Here is a 20112-nt window from a genome sequence, read left to right as displayed (position 1 = left end):
CTTTTTTATGTAAAAAGAAACTCTAAAAAATATCTAAAATTTTCAACTAAAATTCACACATACAGAGATACACACATATCCCCTTTTATTGAAATAGTATTTAATAAATTATTTATGTTTTTGATGACCGCCCGAAAGGCGAATGAATTCACTGATTATAAAAAAAAAGAAAAAACATAAAAGTGGTCTAGAGCTCAACCCGAATCAGCAGGAGCAAAGTAAGAAAAATAGCAGAGCTGAACCGGTCCTGACAGTTTACTCTTTTATTTTTTAAACGGGTGCCGCCTTTAGCGAACAACAAATCAAAGCTCGAGCATAGCAACAATTTTTTTTTGGTGAATCTACCTGGAAAGACAACCGGAATTGCCCAATCTCAATACGAAATTGTGTTTGGATGAAGAAACCTGATTTCTAATTTTGGAAATTCTGGTCATTGCGATGTTGATACTCATGTTGAAAATGGACAAATTGCGTAGGATATGAAATCAGAAGTTTGTAATTGGAACCAACTGGTGTAAAAAAATTGGGGGAAAATGAAGACAAGTGCGGCGAAGCTGATTGTTGATGCATTGCTACAGAGGTTCCTTCCGCTTGCTAGGCGTCGCATTGAAACTGCTCAAGCTCAGGTACTCTTTCTACTAATTTTTCTTATTTCTCTTATTTTAATGTAAGGTATTTTTCATTTTTCGATGACCGTGGACCGTGGTGTTTAGACAAGTACGTAGACTAATTTCGTGCGTGCCACCTCCTACTAGCAAGAATAATCTGATATGTTTTTGTCTCCCCTGGATTTGAAACTGAGACTTCAGGAGTCTCAACCACTTCATTGACACTCTTTCTATTTGAAATGCCATAGTACTAATCTCAATAATTCGAATTCATTAAACTGTTTCATCTTGATTTGATGTTCTCTACCAAAATAAGTTTTCACCCACTATTGGTGGCATCCAAGCCAGCTTGGGGCACTGGTTACTTTCTACTTTCTACTAGCATGAGTACCATATAACTTTGTCCAGATTTAGGCAGCTGAGATTAATTTGCCTAGTGTCCTTCTGATGGGACTCTGACCTTGGTTGTCAAGACGGTTAGGAAGGTGCAAGGAGTTCATCTGGATACCTTTTGCCGAAAAATTGCAATGTATATATGAGGTCAAAAACATAGTAGATGTAGGATTCGCTTGTCTTCTCCATGTGCTTACTTCTTTATAGTTTGAATCCCCTTGGTGAAAATCCTTGTTTCACCACTGGAACTTAATATCGTCCTCTTGGCATTGGGGTCCTCAACCACTATCTTTTTTTTATGACTGTGGTGTCTGGGCCAGCTTTTGCGCACCTCGACTATCTCCATGGGATACCTATCACCTCCCACTGGCAATAGGTACGTAATTCTGTCCCCAAGGTTAGCACATATGGGAAGAATCACCTAGTGGTCCTCAACCACTATCTTAATGCTTACTTTCACTATTAATAATATGTATAATATATAAGTCGAAGTAACTTCTTAAACCTCGTGTCAATCAGGTATTATTACATAAAATTGAAGGGAGGTAGTATAACAATGCTTGGTGTATTTGTGCTTTAACTAAATTTTCATGCTATATTTGTCACATGACTTGGAAAGATATTTTGCTATTTGTCTTCGCCTAATCAGTTGATTCACAATTTCTCCAAGAGCAATAGTTAAGTCCAGATAATATCTTTTTTTTGGATCATATCATGTATATATTTTAGTCTCACCTAGATAAGCATCAGAGAGAGTTTCCAAGGAGAGATGCTTGCCGGTGTCCTAATGGTTATTCATAAGAAGGCCCTGATAGGTTGCCTCTACTACTTGGGTGGGAAAAGAGCAAAAAAAATAAGAAGAGCAGAATGAGTTGGGGATAGGCTTAGAGTGGGTCAATGTGATCTCAATCCCTTTGGTTCCCTCCCCAGGAAAGAATTCAGTGGACACAGGAGTGTCAATTGAAATGTATCACATGAAGGGTAAGAGAGAAAAGTAACAAATTATTCTCTAGCACCAGAAAGAGAAAAGAGTAAGTATAATTCTTTTGTGTTGGCACTGGTGCTATTACAGTTATGTGCTCTGTGTTTCATTGGCATGATTCTTAATGATGTAATTTTATCTGCATCCTAATGCAAGAACAAATTATGTGAAGTTAAAGAGATGTAGTATATTTTATTTTATTTTTACTTGATTTGTGTTATTCTGAAACTTTACCTGGACTAAACAGGATGGACATATTTTATTTTATTTTTACTTGATTTGTATGCTATTATGAAACTTTACTTGGGCTAAACAGGATGGACAGTACCTTCGGCCATCAGATCCAGCCTATGAGCAAGTACTGGATTCGTTAGCTATGATTGCTCGACACACACCTGGTCCTCTTCTAGAGGCTCTTTTAAGATGGAGAGAAAGGTACATACTCTTAACTGTAATTTGTCCTCAAGTGCTGCATGGTTGCCGTTTCTGTTTCAAGTGATATACATTTTTAGTCATGCACCCGAATCATGCTGATTCATTGCACTTGCACAGGCAGACTCATCATGCATCTTCAAATAGTTTGGTAGATGTATGTCTAGTTTTATCATTGCATATTCTGTCCAGCATGCCAATAGCTACTTATCTACTTGGAAGAATTCACATTTCACAGCATGATAAATTGGGTCATAATGTGTTAATCGATACAACTCAAACCATGTCTACAAAATGCCATGCAACTGTTTCTACCCATAGTTAGCATGTATCTCCTTCAGTCACACGTTAGTATCACATCGTGAACCTCCACATCTCCCGACATGCTTTGTTGGAACTAATTGATAGTCACCTAGTGGATAAATAAAAACTACAGAAAGAATGTAGTTTCATTTCTGCTAGCTCAATTGAAGATCGATTGAGAAGCAAAAGTGTGGAGAAAATTGCTACTTAAGCAATTACAATTCTTACATCTGTTCTTGAGAATACCTTTGTCAAATTGGGCCTGCACATGCCATTTTGCCTTGAGTGGAACATTCATGGGGAGGTATCATGTACAGAACTACAGTAGGCTTAATGATGGATTTTTAAATGCTTTTCTTGAGAAACCTTTATCCGTCAATAGTTATTATTTCTAGTGTTAATATATCTTGTTTCCCTTTGAGTCAACCACCTCACATGTTGAGAAGTTCTCTAAATGTTTGACACTAAGCTTGTGAAACAGATACCAATATCAAATTCCACATGGTAAAAAGATATGATTGAGAACAACTCTTGTCAGTTGTCACTCCACCTTTTGAGAAGCTGAACTATTGAGAGGGGGAGGACATATTTTTTATTAGAAAAAGTTACTAGAGGGAGGCAATCTGATAGAAACTATGATGAAGAAGAGACGAGAATGAAATTTACTGGTTAAATAAAGTGGAAGGATCTTAAACATTGCATCAACCAATAACTATGTCCATATGGAGTGGATAAATCTCCAGATTCAAAGATAATGATAAACCTTTTTCTGCCAGAATTCTTCTAGATAATTTAACTGAAGAAGAGGCCAGAAATCTAATTTATTCATAGAATTGGAAAATTATGCCAAAAAGGAAGAGATAGCATGGAGACGAAGATCAAGAACATTGTGGATTTATAAGGGTGATAAAAACACAAAGTTCTTCCAAAGAATTGCAAATGCTTGCAAGAGGAAGAATCACATTGATCTTCTGCAGGTAGGAGGATAAGATATTGTGGGGATAGAGAACATTAAAAGGGAGATCATTACCTTCTATGAGAAGCTTTACTGTGAAAATGAGAAATTGAGGCCCTATTACAACATGTACCAGTGGCCTACCATAAACATAGAGGACCAACAGGAACTGCAACAACCTTTTGAGGAGAAAGAAGTTTTGGATGGTCTCAAGGCATGTGCAGTAGATAAAGCACAGGTCCAGATGGGTACACTATGGGGTTCTTTGTTCATTGTTGGGAGGTCTTAAAGAATGATGTGATGTCCACTGTGCACAACTTTCATCCTCAAGAAATTTTTGAGAAGTGCTTCAATGCAACTAACATAGCTCTTATTCCCAAAAAGAATAGGGCTAAGGAATTGAGAGATTTCAGACTATTAGTTTAATAGGAAGCATATATAAATTGATATCCAAGATCCTCATAGAGAGACTGAAGAAAGTGATGTACAAATTAGTAGATACTCTGCAGATGACATTCTTGAAAGACAGACAGATCACTGATGCTGCTCTTATTGCCAATGAATGGATATATTCCAGAATTAATGATACAACACTAAGGGTTTGTTTGGTAGGCTATATTAAAACAAATAGTCCATGTATTATGTATGGTATTATTTAGTACTGTGTTTGGTAGGAATTTGGGCTATAACTAATCAAGCATTAGTTATACATCCTACATGGTATTATAGGATGTATTACTAATACCTTCCATTTGGAGGTATTAGTAATACATAGGATATAATACCATGGGATAAGTCTATGTAAAGACAAAAATATCCCTCAAATCATTTTAATTATTTTGTTTATTTTCTTGATTTTATGTTTTATATTTGTACTAGTAAATTATTTAAATAAATTAGCGTACAAATTATTTAGAGAGAGTTACTTGCTACTAAATAAATCCAATACAAATTAATACAATATTTGAAATGTGAGTTGTTTAACATTAACTAATTAAAAAGACATATATATCACCACATGACGTTTGTGATCTTAATTGAATGTATAATTTATTGATATATATTTGTGTGGTTTTCTAATTATTTGTATTTTGAACAATTTATAAAACTGCATACATATTAAAACTACAACTTGCAATTTTTATGTGTAAATGTAGATGGTCTATTCAATTTTACTGTTGCTTCTCGTCTTGTTAATTTTAAAAGTAGATATTTTATCTTTTTTTAAATTGAAAATTGACATTTTGTAAGTGATCAATTTACTAAGATGACAAATATTTATCCTCAAATAATTTAAGTGAAAAAAAAAGGCAAACATGACAACAAAATTGTTCTTCTCATAGCTAGTTAGAAGGCCATAAAAAACTAATATTGTCCGGCAATTATTTACCTTAACCCAATTACATAATAATTCAAGGGTATAATTGGAAAGAAGTTTTTGATAAAGTTTTAATCCAAACACAAGATGAGGTGGGAAACAATGAATCAAACACTTGATAAAAAAAACCCTGCATTACTAATCCCTGCATTACTAATCCGCATTACTAATCCGCATTACTAATCCCAGCATTACTAATCTTTGTACCAAACGACCCCTAAGTATCATGTGCAAATTGGATTTTGGAAAGGCATATGGCCATGTGAATTGGAGTTTTTTGCTTAGAATTCTGTAGAAGATGGGGTTTGGAGGGAAATGGATCAGATGGATACGATTTTGCATTACCACTGTCAGGTTCTCTGGTTTGATAAGTGGCTCACCTGAAGGTGTTTTTCCTTCTCAAAGAGGTTTGAGACAAGATAATCCGTTATCGTCTTTTCTGGTCATTATGGTGATGGAGGGACTTAACAATATGGTGAAGACTGCCACAATAATGGTTGGATAAGATGTTTCAATGAAGCATAGGAACAACATGAAAGAGTGGAAGTACCACACTTACAGTATGCTGATGACACTCTCATATGTACTGTGATGCAGAGGAGAGTCAGTTGAAGTATTTGAGGATTATTCTTTTTCTCTTTGAGGTTATTTCAGGCCTTCACATTAAAGGGAGAAAAAGTCTTAATTTCCCAATTAATGAGGTGGCTAGGATTCAGCAGCTGACTGAGATTTGGGTGGAGAAATAGGTAAGATTCCAACAATTTACTTAGGAATGCATCTTGGTGCAAAAAGTAAACCAAGAGATATATGGAATGATGTCACGGAAAAATATGAAAAAAAGTGACTAGATGGAAATCACAATACTTGTCGGGGTGGTAGATTGGTTCCGCTCAACTCTGTCTCAAATGCCTTATCTACCTAGTTGATGCCATTATTTTCTCTTCCCACTAATGTAGTGGAAACAATTGATGCTCGTAGGAGGAATTTTTTGTGGCAAGGAGGAAAAAGGCTATCATTTAGTCAAATGGGACACCTTAATTGTGGCTAAGAAAGAGAGAGGGCTGGCTTTTAGAAATCTGAAAAAGCAGAACAGAAGTCTCCTGATGAAATGCTTCGAAGACTATCTAAGGAAGTTCACTCTTTATGGCACTGTGATACAAGCTAAGTATGAAAAGGAAGGTTTTTGGAGGACAAAAGAAGCAAACACTACATATGGCACAAGTTTGTAGAGATCAATCAAGAACCCGTTGCATGTATTCTTTGCAAGAACTAGTTTTAATGTGAAGGATTGCAAGAGGATCTTGTTCTAGGAAGATTACTGGATAGGGAATGGAGGTCTTAAGCAACTGTTCCCTGGCATTTATTTTTTAAATTAGCAACAGGATTCTGCTTTCTAGGAAGTGTGGTCAAATTAAGGTTGGAACTTGATCTATAGAAGATTGATGCAAGGCTGGGAGATGGAAGACTGGCCAACTTTTATGGCACTCTAGACCAGTGCAAGGGCTACAGGAAGGAGAAGGCACTTTAAGATGGAAATGCCACAACAAGGGCATTGTTACTGTAAGTTCTGTCTTTAAGGACATGAATCAGATGGGTTCTCACATCAGATTTGTACCTTGGAAGCATATCTGAAAAGTAAAAAATCCATACAAAGCAGCTATTTTCACTTGGTTGGTTGTGAAAGAAGTTGTTTTAACTTAGGAGAATCTACAGAAGAGGGGCAAACATATTTGCTCCCGATTTTATTTTTGTGAGCATAATGCAGAGACAATTAACCATCTGTTTCTTCATAGTAAATTGGTTAGCTAGCTTTGGAATCTACTTTACCAGGCACTAACTAGCTGGAATTTTGGTAGCACTAACAAAGACGATGAACAATTGTCCCAGCAGTAATATGGTGGACCATTTGGAAAGAGAGAAACTCTAGGTGTTTTGAAGGCAATAGTAGCTCTCTATAAAAGTTAAAAATGAAATGCATTATAAGTTTTTGTTATTGGTGCAGCTCAGAGTATATAGATGACCCAGTTTCTACAGTAGACATCTTAGGATCCTTGTAAGATGAGATAGGATTTAGTGTTAGTCTATTGTTTTTACTCTTTTGGATGTAGATTCAATGATGTAATTTTGGCTTCAAAGTGCTGATGATTTACATAGAGTCTGTTACCTTGTCAAAAAAACAAAAAAAAAAAAAAGAGAAGAAATTATTGGAATTTGGATGGTAGTCTCAGGATAGGCCTGCGAACCTCAAGAACTAAAAATCTCCCAAAAAAAGTCACTGTGAGGTGATCTATTCATTGGCATGTGAGACTGACGCGTCACCGTAGTTGGAACTTCTGGTGGTGTGCGATGACTGTAGAAAACACAGTATATAAAGGAGACAGAGAAGCTAGAATACTTTGTATATTTTGTTGTGTGAATCAATACAACAATGCCTTTTTTATAGGCAATGTTGTTGTACAGAGCTGATCAACTTGTGATCATTGTGTCCTATTCGACAACTACTACTACGTACATAATATGTAATACATTCACAGAGTCCTATGCTAACTAGTCAACTAAGTCCTATGTTAACTTAAGTCATATTCAAACACAGAGTCCTATGCTAACTAGTTGTCTGAGTCCTACGTTAACTCAGAGTCTCCAACACTTACCCTTTAAGCTAGTGAGAGGAGGATCATCCACTCCTAGCTTGCTCCGAAAACCTATGAACTGCTGCTTGGTTAGTGCCTTAGTGTGAATGTCAGCTAGCTGAACCTGAGATCGAACAAAATGAGTAATAATCTGCCCTCTAGCCACCTTTTCTCTGACAAAATGATAATTCATTCAACATGCTTTGTTCTGGCATGTAACACAGGATTCACAGTCATGTATAGTGCACTGAGATTATCACAAAACAGTATTGGAGCTGTGGACAGTGATACACCAATGTCTCTAAGAATATAGGTTATCCATGTGATCTCTGCTGTAGTCAAAGCCAATGCCCTATACTCAGCTTCAACACTTGATCTTGCAACTGTCTGCTGCTTCTTAGAGGTTCAGGAGATGCAGTTAGCACCTAAGTAAATTGAATACCCAGTAGTTGATCTTCTTGTTGTAACACAACTTCCCCAATCTGCATCAGAGTATCCATACAATCTTAAAGGTGATTGTGCATTCAACCCAAGTCCCAGCTTTGTAGTGCCTTTGACATATCTGAGGATTCTTTTAACAGCTTGGAAGTGCTAACTATTAGGAGTCTGCATGAACTGGCTGACCAAATTCATTGCATGAGTGATATCTGGCCTAGTTAATGTAAGATATTGAAGACTTCCTACAATACTCCTGCATAATGAAGCATTGGCAGGACTTCCTGTAGCTTCCAATAGTCCATGCTTCTGTGCAAGGGGTGTGTTCACTGGTCTATCCATGGCCATATCAGTCTTCTTAAGCAGTTCTGTAGCATACTTACTTTAATCCAGATGGATACCACCATCAAAATATATAACCTCAGATGGATACTCCTGCCAATGCTTCACTGCATAAGGGAGCTTCTTGTAATTACTATATCATCTACATACAAAAGAAGAAGAATAGTACTTTTCTTGCAGTGAAGAACAAACAATGATGAGTCTGCCGTACTGCACTTGAATCCAAGATGAAGTAAGTACAGGCTAAATCTGGCAGACCAAGCCCGGGGTGCCTGCTTAAGACCATACAAGGGTTTCTTTAGGGACCACACATGATGTGGATACTGAGGATCAATAAATCCTGGTGGTTGTGCCATATGGACTTCTTCTTGGAGATGTCCATGCAGGAATGCATTCTTAACATCAAGCTGTCAAATGGGCCAGTGTAAACTGACAGCTACCGATAATACTACCCTTGTAGTTGTAGCTTTGACAACAGGACTGAAGGTCTCTTCGAAGTCAATTCCTTCAAGTTGAGAATACCCCTTGGCTACCAGTCTGGCTTTGTGTCTGTCTACAGAGCCATCTGATTTGAGCTTAGTTTTGAATACCCACCTTGATCCAACCGCATTCATATGAGTAGTTCCAGGCACCAAGGTCCATGTTTGATTTTGATGCAGTGCATCCGCTTCTTCCTTCATGGCTTCATTCCAGTGTGGCAATGTTAGTGCTTGATCTATGGTTCTAGGCTCAGTGTTAGCTGCTCCATTTGCTGCTATCAAGGCTTGTTTACTCTTTGATCTTGTTACCATGTGATGTCCACCTGTACTCTCAGAAGTTTGAGCTTCTGAGACTCCATTTGTGCTTTGAGAGAGTAGCATCTCTTCAGAATTTGGCCTATTCTCAGTGTTGAACCATCTTGACAAGTCAACTTCTAGTTGTATGCCTTGTGGATTAGATGTTGAGGCTGTGTGTCTAGAATCTTGATCAGCTAGACTTGATGACCTTCTGAGATGCTTTCTTGTATATAATCATCAGTCTGATCATGACTGTTTTCTGATAGTACATCATCAGGCTGAGCATCAGTCGATTGTGGAGAAGTATGCACCACTTCTGGAGGAGTATGTAACAACACTTCCCCTGGATTGATAGTATCAACTGCACTGGAAGCCTGGTGATCACTTGAAGTGTCGTCCTGCACATCAGAAAAAGACTCAAGGAAGGTAACAAAGCGAGTGGGATTAGTGGTATCAATTTTTTCTGGTTGCACATAAGGGAGTGTTGTTCATCAAAGATCACATGTCTAGAGAAAAACACTCTCCTGTTTGATGGTTGATAACACCTGTAGCCTTTGTGTAGGCTACTATAACCAATGAACACACAAGGATAAGTTTTTGGTGCAAACTTTGTCTGGCCTTTGAGATATGGATAACACCTGCAGCCAAAAACCTTTAAACTGTTGTAGTCTGGAGCCCATAAAGCTTGGCAAATGGTATCTCATTCTTTAGCACTGAGGATGGAAGTCTATTTATTAAGAACACAACAGTGAGGAAGGCTTCTACCCAAAGGAACAAGGGCAATTTGGCATGAAAAAGTAGTGTTAGCCCAATTTCCACCATATGCCTATGCTTTCTTTCAGAAATTCCATTTTGTTCAAGTGTATTAGGACAAGATGTCATTATCTTCTGGTGCATAGAGTCCTCTCTTCTTAGATCCCCTGACCAGCTGATTCCCTGTCTTCTTGTCCTTAACAACAAAATCAGATTCATTAAACTCAAGTGTACAAGAGTTGTCCTTAGCAAGCTTGCTAACAGTCAATAGATTCTTATTTAACTTGGGTACTACTAATATTTCCTTAACTTTCAATCCTGATTTTGTAGTGTTTCCAACATGTGTAATGTTTAGATGTGATCCATCACCTACAATTATTTTATCAGTTCCATTGTAAGGTCTAAAGATCAGATAGATTACCTATGTTGTTGGTCATATGATTTGTGGATCCTGAATTAACATACATTGTAGGATCAGTTGTTCCCTGCAAGTTGGATGCTGCCAAAGCTTGTGGGAGAGTCTCTTTAGCCTAGCAGGAGTAGTCCCATCTAATCCCATCTGTAGAAACACTTAAGTGCAGTGTGGTTATTCCTACCACAAATTTGACAAGCACTAGATGAATCCTTGCCCTTCACCTGATTTGATCCTTGCATGATTTGGTTGTTCTCGTTGAAGTTTCCCTGTCTAGCAGGTCTGAATCCTCTTCCTCTTGAGTTGTAGTTAGAATTTCCTCTATTGGAGTTTTCTCAGAATCCTCTACCTCTGCCTCTTTGTGCAGAGAAGGTCATGCTATGGTTCTCCTGTGGCACTTCATCCTCCTCTTCTCTCATGTCAAAACCTCTTAAGGGCATTGACAAACTGACGGAGAGTTGGATAAGGTGCCTTTCCAAGCATCACAGTTCTGAAAGTCCTATACTTAGGACCCAAACCTCTTGCAAAGTTGATAACTTTGCCATCCTCATCAAAAGGTTTGTGTGCCGCAAGACAATCACATATACCCTTAAACTCCTTCAGATACTCATCAAGTTTCTTAGATCCTAGCTTGATGTTCTGAAGTTGTTGCTTGAGTTGAAACTCTTTATCCTTTGTTGCTTGAAGATATGCCTCTTCCAAGCATTCCCACATCTCATTAGCTGTAGTACAACCTACAATGAGATACATGCTCTCTTCAGTCATAGTTCCTCAGATCCATGTCCTTAACAACACATCTCTTTCTTCCCAGTCACTGTCCTCACTTGCTTTCCCTTCAACAGATTTCTCCTTCCCATCTGTGGAAGATCAGCACTGGTAAAAGGTTGACTTGTATAACTACCCTTTTTGACGCGAATAGTAAAAGAGGGAAGAAACTTGACCTCTTGAAACACAGTGGAGCCCTATTGTTGCAGAGTGAGATAATTCACATAAAAAAGGCAAAAATAATTCTGATATCATGAATTTTTTGAGAAAGAGGAATACTTTTTTGTATTCGTATTGGTTGTATTATTGAATTTTGTGAAGTTTTCTGTGTCTTTACATCACAATAATCAGGATGCTTATACAAACAGTCTTATGACTAATTTAGATTAGACAATCAATTACAACTAATAACCATAAAATAAAATCTGCTCCCACAACTAACCTAGAGAAGAATATCTCCTAGAATCAAGCTAATCAACAATCACTTATATTGGGTCTCATGGAGTGTAATTTTTTACTCCCTCCGTCCCATTTTATGTGGCACCCTTTGACTTGGCACGGTGTTTACGAAAAAAAGCAAGACTTTTGAAATTTATGGTCTAAAACAATTCTTAGATATTTGTGTGGTTGAGAATCATTTCATTAAGGGTAAAAGGGGAATTTTAAAGTTAAATCGTTTCTAATTATAGTAAGGTGACAATCTTTTTGGAGGAACTAAAAAGGAAAGACTGCCACATAAAATGGGACAGAGGAAGTACTATCTTTTCTTCTCCTGACCAAATTCATTCCACATTCTATCTGCTTCTCCCTTTTCATTGATCAATAGGTCACATACTTTTTCCTAGGAATCTGACTAAGAAATTTTTCATAACAGAACTTTTCTGTTTTATATTCTTTCCTTGTTCAATACCGTCATAAAACTAGTTACATCTCAGTTTCAAAAAATAAAGTAGTTAAATCAAGGTTATTAGATTATTTAAATTATCTTATTAACATTGTATTCTTTTATGATTCTTATGTTGGTTATAGCGAATCTCCCAAAGGTGCAAATGACGCATCAACATTTCAGAGAAAGGTCTGTTAATCTACTAATGCTTGTACATTACTTCATTTTCCAGTACTGACAAATGCTTTTGCATTCAAGTGCTGAGATATTGTTCTTTATATGCTCTTCCAGTTTCCTGTCATAAAACAAGTTGCATGAAAATGAACACCACATAGTTAATTGAATAGAAAAAGATTGAAAGACCTTTCTATCAGATTGGCGGACTGGTCATACATTTGTGTTATAAACCTTTACTAATACTAATCCAGGTCTTTGCCCTTTTGAACTTGGTGTATATATCTATGTAAAACAAAACTTAAGGAAGAAATATAGTGGGTTATGAAACTTATGGATTCAACTACAAAATATGGTTAGAAATAAAGAAATTGCTATACTTTAACTATTTATGATAAGATCACTTGAATTTATTGGCTCAAATTTATTATAGGGAGCAAGTCACCACAAGTATTTCTGATTTGACATCCTGTAACATTTGTTACGCTTTGATGTTAGCTAACTTCCTCTCAGAGTTATGTGTACGAAGACCATTTTCTTCATGCGATTAGTTGTATCAAACTGAGAGCAATGCATTTTATTGATCACTCCTCATTATAATTTTTTTTGGATGAAAAACAAAAAATTGACCATCAATCTGCAAATTTAAAGCTTTGTAAAGAATACAGTTCTCCAATCTATCTACACAATGCTTCATAATGGATAATCGTAGAAATCTCTGACATAAGATTCTTAATTAGAATATATTCTTCTCCAAAAAGTTTCACATTTATCCAGGATAAATTTGTAAGGTAATTGTTGCTTCCAATTACACACACAAGTTTACGTGGTCGCGGTAATATAGTGGCTCTAAAAAAGCCAGATTATCGAACCCAAATGACTTGTCGATTAATTATTTTTACTAAATTATACTAGTCTAATTATTTATTCAAGAGTGCCAAAAGAATTTACCTTATTAGAATGCAAGAATAAAAGACGTATACTAATGATTGGGAAAATCCAAGTCTGCAACTTACTTAGAATTCATGAATAGTATCTTCTTCTATGGACTTCAATTAGTTATCAAATCGCGGATTTACAAGGTTGAATGTATGATCATGGTCTCCCGATCTCTAATCACATACCACAATAGACAGTCTACTTACATCGTTGAGCAGGGATAAACTAAACCAATTGTGGAGCTTTGAGTTTTCATCTTGTTTAGCAACCAAGCAAGGTCTCTAGGTATATTCCTATCCTAGATACAAATTAACCCTAATTTCTAGAAAAGATCATGCTCCTTTTGTCCCACGTTCTATCCTCTTATTCCTCTTCCGAGTTCAATTCGGACAATACATTTGTTTCAATGGTGGCCAATCACAAAATACTAAATCAAGAACAAAAGAACAATTTATATGATAACCAACATCAATCCATAAAATTTAATACTAAACAATCATTCGTAGCTGCAACCGCAAAATAAGGGTCTTTAGCTACTGATGCCTAAGAAAAAAGAAAAGAACCCTAAAAAGTATAATGACTTTTCCTCACAAAGTTATCTCGCAAGTATATCCCCCTCTATAATTATTCTTATGGACTATTTATAGATGTAGGAAACTCTAAATAAAATAATTGAGTCCAAAACAAATTGGGAAACCAAAACCCAAAAGAAATTGGGTTCCGCTTGAACCATGCTGGGCCGCCTCAATCTGTGCGTGTATTCAAATTTTGACACGTGGCCCATGTAATAATTCAATTCAAATTCTTCTTGCACTTCTCATATATTAAAATTATATATTATTATATTCAATTTAATCTATTAAGCTGTCTGTTTGATTTCCTTCTGTAATCTTCCATCTTTTATTAGTTTAAGCTCCAAACTTTTCCAACTTTACACCAATTACTCCTACAAATAAAATACACTATTACGCACAATCCATGAAATTCATGCTCAAAAAGGACAAATACAAATAATAAATGTGAGGCAAATAATAATTAGAAATATGTGTTTTTGGCCTCACATCAACACCCCACACTTAAACTTTTGCTCGTCCTCAAGCAAGCATTAAAGTTCATCTAAAAAATCAAATTAGGAATGCCACCACTTTAGTTGATACAAGCAATTAGGCCAGCCACAAATTTCAATACATCAAGTACACTTCTCAATTATTATGCCAGATACACAAATAAACAACAAACCTCTAACGTCCTAACCTCAAGGAAGCACTCTAAACTCATCAAATTTGAGCTTGCTCACCTACTCTCGTCAAAGAAAGTTAATAAAATCACCTATTTATCATGAAAAAAGTGCCCTCACAAGAAGAAGCAGTCCACACACTCAATAGAAACTTGAAGAAACAGAACAAAAGCCTTATGATGAAGTGGTTGTGGAGATTTCCTAAAGAGGAGCAGGCCCTTTGGTTAGAGTGATTCAGGCCAAGTATGAGAAGATAGACCACTGGAAAACTAAGGAAACGACTTCTGCCTATGGTATTAGCCTATGGAGATCAATTAGAAATTTGTGGCATTGTTTCTTTCAAAGAACTAGATTCAATGTAAACAATGGAAGAAAGATTTTGTTTTGGGACAATAATTGGTTAGGAAATGGCAGCCTCAAACAGCTCTTTCCAGACATCTATCTGTTGAATCAGCAACATCAGGCCACTGTGCAAGAAGTTTGGTCCATCCATGGATGGAAATTAACATACAGAAGGATGATACAAGACTGGAGGTGGATAGACTAGCTGAATTTTATGGCACCTTGGACCATTTTGGAGGATTGAAAGAGGGAGAAGACACTCTTAGGTGGATTCATCACAACAAAGGTATCTTTACAGTTAGCTCTGCCTACAAGAATCTGAATCAAATGGGGACTCAACTCAGATTTTTGCCTTGGAAGTTTATCTGGAAAGTCAAAATTCCATATAAGGTGGCAGTCTTTACTTGGTTGGTAGTTAAAGAGGCGGTACTAACACAGGAGAATCTAATGAAGAGGGGAATACATATGTGTCCTAGATGTTTTTTTTTGTGAGCAACAGGCAGAGACAATCAACCATGTGTTTCTTCATTGCAAGGTGGTTAGACAACTGTGGCACTTATTTACCAACTTCAGGGGCACAAATTGGACCATGCCACAAAGGGCAAGTCAGGCTATAGAAAGCTGGAACAATGAAGGCAGTGGCAGTATAGACCAAAGCAGATGGAGAATTGTCCCAGCAGTGATTTGGTGGACCATATGGAAGGAGAGAAATATGAGATGCTATGAGAGTATTAGTAGTCCTTTACACGGGATTAAAATGAATTGCATAATCACTTTTTGCTATTGGTGCAATTCTGAGTATGTAGGTGATCCTATAGCTATTATAGATATCCTAGGTTCTTTGTAAGATGAAGTAGGATCTAGTTTTGTTTTGTTTTGAGTACACGCACCTGTATGTAGCTCCATGATGTAAATTTGGGATCCCAGCCTTTAGTGCTGAAGATTAATACACAAAATTGTTACCTTTGTCAAAAAAATAAATATAAATTAAGGACTTAGCATCAAAGAACAACTCTCACACTCACAAATAAAATTCACATGTATGCATAAAGAATCATAGGTTTACCCATTATGTACATCTCCACTAATTAAACATGTTTGGATAAAATCAAATAGGACTTTAATGGGTTGTAATATAGGCTAGATGATGGGTAGGGAAACTATATAATAGTGACTTACACTTCCCTAAGCACTTTGCACTTCTAGATTTCATCACCAATTGTTTTCTTCTCTTTATTTTCGGTCCTCTATAATTATTTCACAAGTAATTCTCATCATCTCAAGATGCTTCAATTTTTTTTTTTTCTCAAAGAATTTTTTGTTTTTCTCTTCTATTTTTACATTCTTTCTAAAAGGGCTTTTTAATCACTTTGTAGCCATCATTGATTACCTTTTTCACTCAACCATCCCTTTTTCTTTAGATTTAACAATTATAAATAAGTTTATGCTACAAGGCTCAAGGAAGCAAGGTGTAAAAATTAGGAATTCAACAAAAGAGTCAAGGTAAAAATATGGCTACCAACGAAAGACTACAGGCTCAAAGGAGCTACTAGTGATATAATATTTGAAAAGGCTAAACTTAACAAGACAAATCAAAGAAAGCCTAATATCATCTCCTAAACAAAGCAACACTTTTTATTTTGCTTCAATAACATGCTGGACAAGTTCTAGACTGAGATGCAAATTCTCATCACACATGACACGAGTATCAATCAAAGATGAATCAATTCTACTTCTAAGAGAAACAGGGTCATAACAAACTATAAAATAAAATAAGTTATATACAAAGTCACAACCATGTGCCTCAGTGTCAAAAAGTCTGCAATTTCATTAGCAATCAATCATTCACAAGAAAGTACTAGTCAAAATTAGGCCCAAATAACAAGTATCAAACAATCAAAAGGGTGTTTTCTTTTCTCTCCAACAAAATAAAAATAAAAAGAAAAAATTTACTTCCTAAAAATATTACTTGGTTCAAAGGGACTATCCTTAGGAAAAGAACCGAAAAAAAAAGCCGAGGAACCCATCCTAAAAAAAGAAAAGACTCAATAAAACAACAAAAACTAGGAATTCAATCCCCCACCCCACACTTAAAACATGTCACTGTCCCCAGTGCAACAATTCAATACATAAGCAAAGAGTGAAAGAAAGAACTACCTAAGGCCTCTAGGCCTAGCTAGTAGCATGTTCTCTTAATTTTTTTCATCAAGGGTCGTACACACTCCACACTTACGCTCAAACATGCTCCTTTGCTTCAAATTCTTGGGTACTCAGACTTCCCCTATTCTGCAAAAATAACACAAAAAGAAGTGACACTAAAAAAAATTAAAAAAAATAAGAAGCTACACTACAAATTGGGTTGCTTCCCAATAAGCACCTAATTTGACATCGCGGCACGACACAATTAAGTTCACCACCTTTTTTTTCTTTTATTATTATTTTTTAAAAAAAATTTAAATAAATAAAAAGAAAAAGTATAGCCTAGAAAAACAATTAATTTCCAAGTTCCCGACAGTGGCACCAAAAACTTGTTGCTTCCAATTGCACGCGCAAGTAATATAGTGGCTCTAAAAGAGCCAGATTATCGAACCCAAATGACTTGTCGATTAAATTTTTACTAAATTATTCTTGTCTAATTATTTATTCAAGAGTGCCAAAAGAATTTACCTTATTAGAATGCAAGAATAAAAGACGTATACTAATGATTGGGAAAATCAAGGCTGCAACTTACTTAGAATTCATGCATAGTATCTTCTTCTATGGACTTCAATTAGTTATTGAATCGCTGATTTACAAAGTTGAATGTATGATAATGGTCTCCCGACCTCTAATCGCCTACCACAATTGACAGTCTAACTACATCGTTGAGTGGGGATAAACTGAACCAATTGTGGAGCATTAAGTTTACATCTTTTTTAGTAACCAAGAAAGGTCTCTAGGTATATCCCTATCCTAGATACAAATCAACCCTAATTTCTAGAGAAGATCATGCTCCTTTTGTCCCACATTCTATCCTCTTATTCCTCTCCCGAGTTCAATTCGGACAATACATTTATTTCAATGGTGGCCAATCACAAAATATTAAATCAAGAACAAAAGAACAACTTATATGATAACCAACTTCAATTCATAAAATTTAATACTAAACAATCATTCGTATCCGCAGCCCCAAAATAAGGGTCTTTAACTACTGATGCCTAAGATAAGAAAAAGAAGAAAAGAACCCTAAAAAGTATAATGACTTTTCCTCATAAAGTTATCTCGCAAGTATATCCCCCTCTATAATTAGTCTTATGGACTATTTGCAGATTACATGGAACAGAAGTCTTATACCTAAAGGCTTGAGATTGTTAATAAATGACTGCCTAAGGATTTTCTTCAGGTGAATAGGATCCTCATCCTTTTACCTTTACAGGGACTCTAGTGTGTGTTTGTGTGAATTGGGTCGTACCAAATTTTCTTCACCTCCTAATGTTTGCCTCCAACGCACCTTATTCTTATTAGTATTTAGTTTAAACAACTAAAAACTGTAAAGTGCAGTGTAATAATGAACACACGATTTAACGTGGAAAACCACTTGGCTCAAAAAGTGTAAAAATCATGACCTACCCCTGTAGTACTTAACTCTAAAACTCCACTGAACATAATGAGCCAAAATCATATTACAACTCCTGCAATCTAAGCCAAAACTCTAAGAGGGTGTTTGGATTGGCTTATTTTAAGTGCTTTTGGATTTTAAGCTCTTTTTCTACTTTTTGTAGTGTTCGGGAAAGATAAAAGGTGCTTTTAATCACTTACTTTTAGGCCAAAAAAGTACAAAAATGAATTTGCTTGAATGCTCTGAACTGCTTGCATGGTCTCTCAATAATCTGCAAAACAGTACACACAATATGCACCAATCTCGTTAGTAAGCATGCAGGTAAGGAAACCAATTAATCCTTAGTTTTTTTCAAAGGAGGACTCCTGGAAATGAAACCAAATCAATCGGATTCTTTTTCAGTGAAGGATTCCTAGGCTGCATCTTACCAAAAATAGCCACAGGGTTGGCTATACTTAGAATCCTTTTACAACTCAATTTGTTAGAAAAATCTTGTGTAATTACCCCAAATATATTACAGGAATTTGAATGAAGACAGTCAGACACACTGATATGTTTCCTAAAATATATCAGCACAGGACTTGTGTCTCTAAACACTTGTATGAGTCTTAAGGACCTGGTTCTCATTTCACATATCACAATCAATACACAAAGCACATTGTGTTTGTTTATCATCAAATTTCATCAATACTCAACAGCTCTTCAATTTTAGTTCTTATGGGGTTCACTACAAGATGTTTGAAGAGAACTACAAAGAAAACAATTCACTTATGAGAAATGGAACTCAAAAGTCTCAATTTTATCCCTTATTTCGAAGTACCTTTTTTAAAACTCAATTGTCCAAGCAAAGAAAAGAATATGTATTGTTCTATTTTTGTAAACTATTCATGTTTGTACCTGAACTGTATCATATAGTAAGTAATCCTAAATCTGTAAGTTTCTGTTGGAAGCATCTGACATGCTTCTTGGATGATTTAGCTTGCTGTGGAATGCATCTTTTGCTCTGCATGTATTCGCTTCGTAGAGTGTTGTCCACAAGAAGGACTTACAGGTACATTTGTAGAGTTAATGTCATCAACAAGTATTCCTTTCCCTAGGTAGCTAGTCAAGTTCTACTAAGTTTAATGTGCTTTTCCAAACTGCAGAGAAGCTATGGATCGGGCTTGAAAATTTTGTTTTCGATTGGTTAATAAATGCAGACAGGTAATGACTAGTCAAGCTAATACATAATTTCATGGCACTCAACTTCCTTTTCATTTTTTCCAGAATGAAAGCTGTAAATACTGACAGCTGTTTTGCTCCACTTCTATTTGGTCCTCTCTCTATACTAGAATCACAAATCCGATCTTGGTATTCCTACTATTTTGTTTCTACAGTATGCCTAATTTTTTTTATTTGAAATTTATGCATCTCTACAGTGACATGTTCAGATAGGACATACATTGTTCAAACCTTGTTGTTACCTCACCTCTAACTTTCAAGTGACACAATTCTTAATTAATTTCATGTGCATAACAAGTTCTGTGGAACTAGCTCTGGTTATTTCGAGAGGGCCTGCCTCTCCTAAAGTGTACTTTTTGTTCTAGCATAGTGAAGTGGGGTAAGGGGATAAAAATTGGTGGCTAAACACTGAGGGATTTATAGACAAAATCAGGTCTTGGTGGAATTCTTTTGCATACACAGGGAAACCAGACTACATTTTAGCATGTAAATTGAAAGCACTGAAGGGTAAGCTCAAGGAGTGGAGTAAGGAAGAAAAAGGAAATCTGTTT

At 36.1% G+C, this 20112-nt stretch overlaps 1 protein-coding gene across 2 annotated transcripts in view; it reads left to right on the top strand.

Moving 5' to 3' along the window:
• Positions 1-448: 448 nt before the first annotated feature.
• LOC125836832 (uncharacterized) overlaps positions 449-20112 on the top strand; it is a 42361-nt gene continuing 22697 nt past the window's right edge. Inside the window, exons 1-5 of one of the 2 annotated variants that reach the window (XM_049515990.1) lie at positions 449-626; positions 2300-2418; positions 12194-12239; positions 19319-19391; positions 19486-19543. In XM_049515990.1, the coding sequence (XP_049371947.1) occupies positions 534-626; positions 2300-2418; positions 12194-12239; positions 19319-19391; positions 19486-19543 (389 nt within the window). In that variant the 5' untranslated portion in view covers positions 449-533. The remainder of the gene's footprint in view (positions 627-2299; positions 2419-12193; positions 12240-19318; positions 19392-19485; positions 19544-20112) is intronic. The other variant, XM_049515991.1, reaches the window with a different exon arrangement.

Source organism: Solanum verrucosum, unplaced genomic scaffold, assembly GCF_900185275.1.
Source record: "Solanum verrucosum unplaced genomic scaffold, falcon-dt-bn FXZP01000129.1, whole genome shotgun sequence".
NCBI lineage: Eukaryota > Viridiplantae > Streptophyta > Magnoliopsida > Solanales > Solanaceae > Solanum > Solanum verrucosum.
Note: the sequence above shows the minus strand (reverse complement) of the source record. Positions and strands in the feature narration are given on the sequence as shown.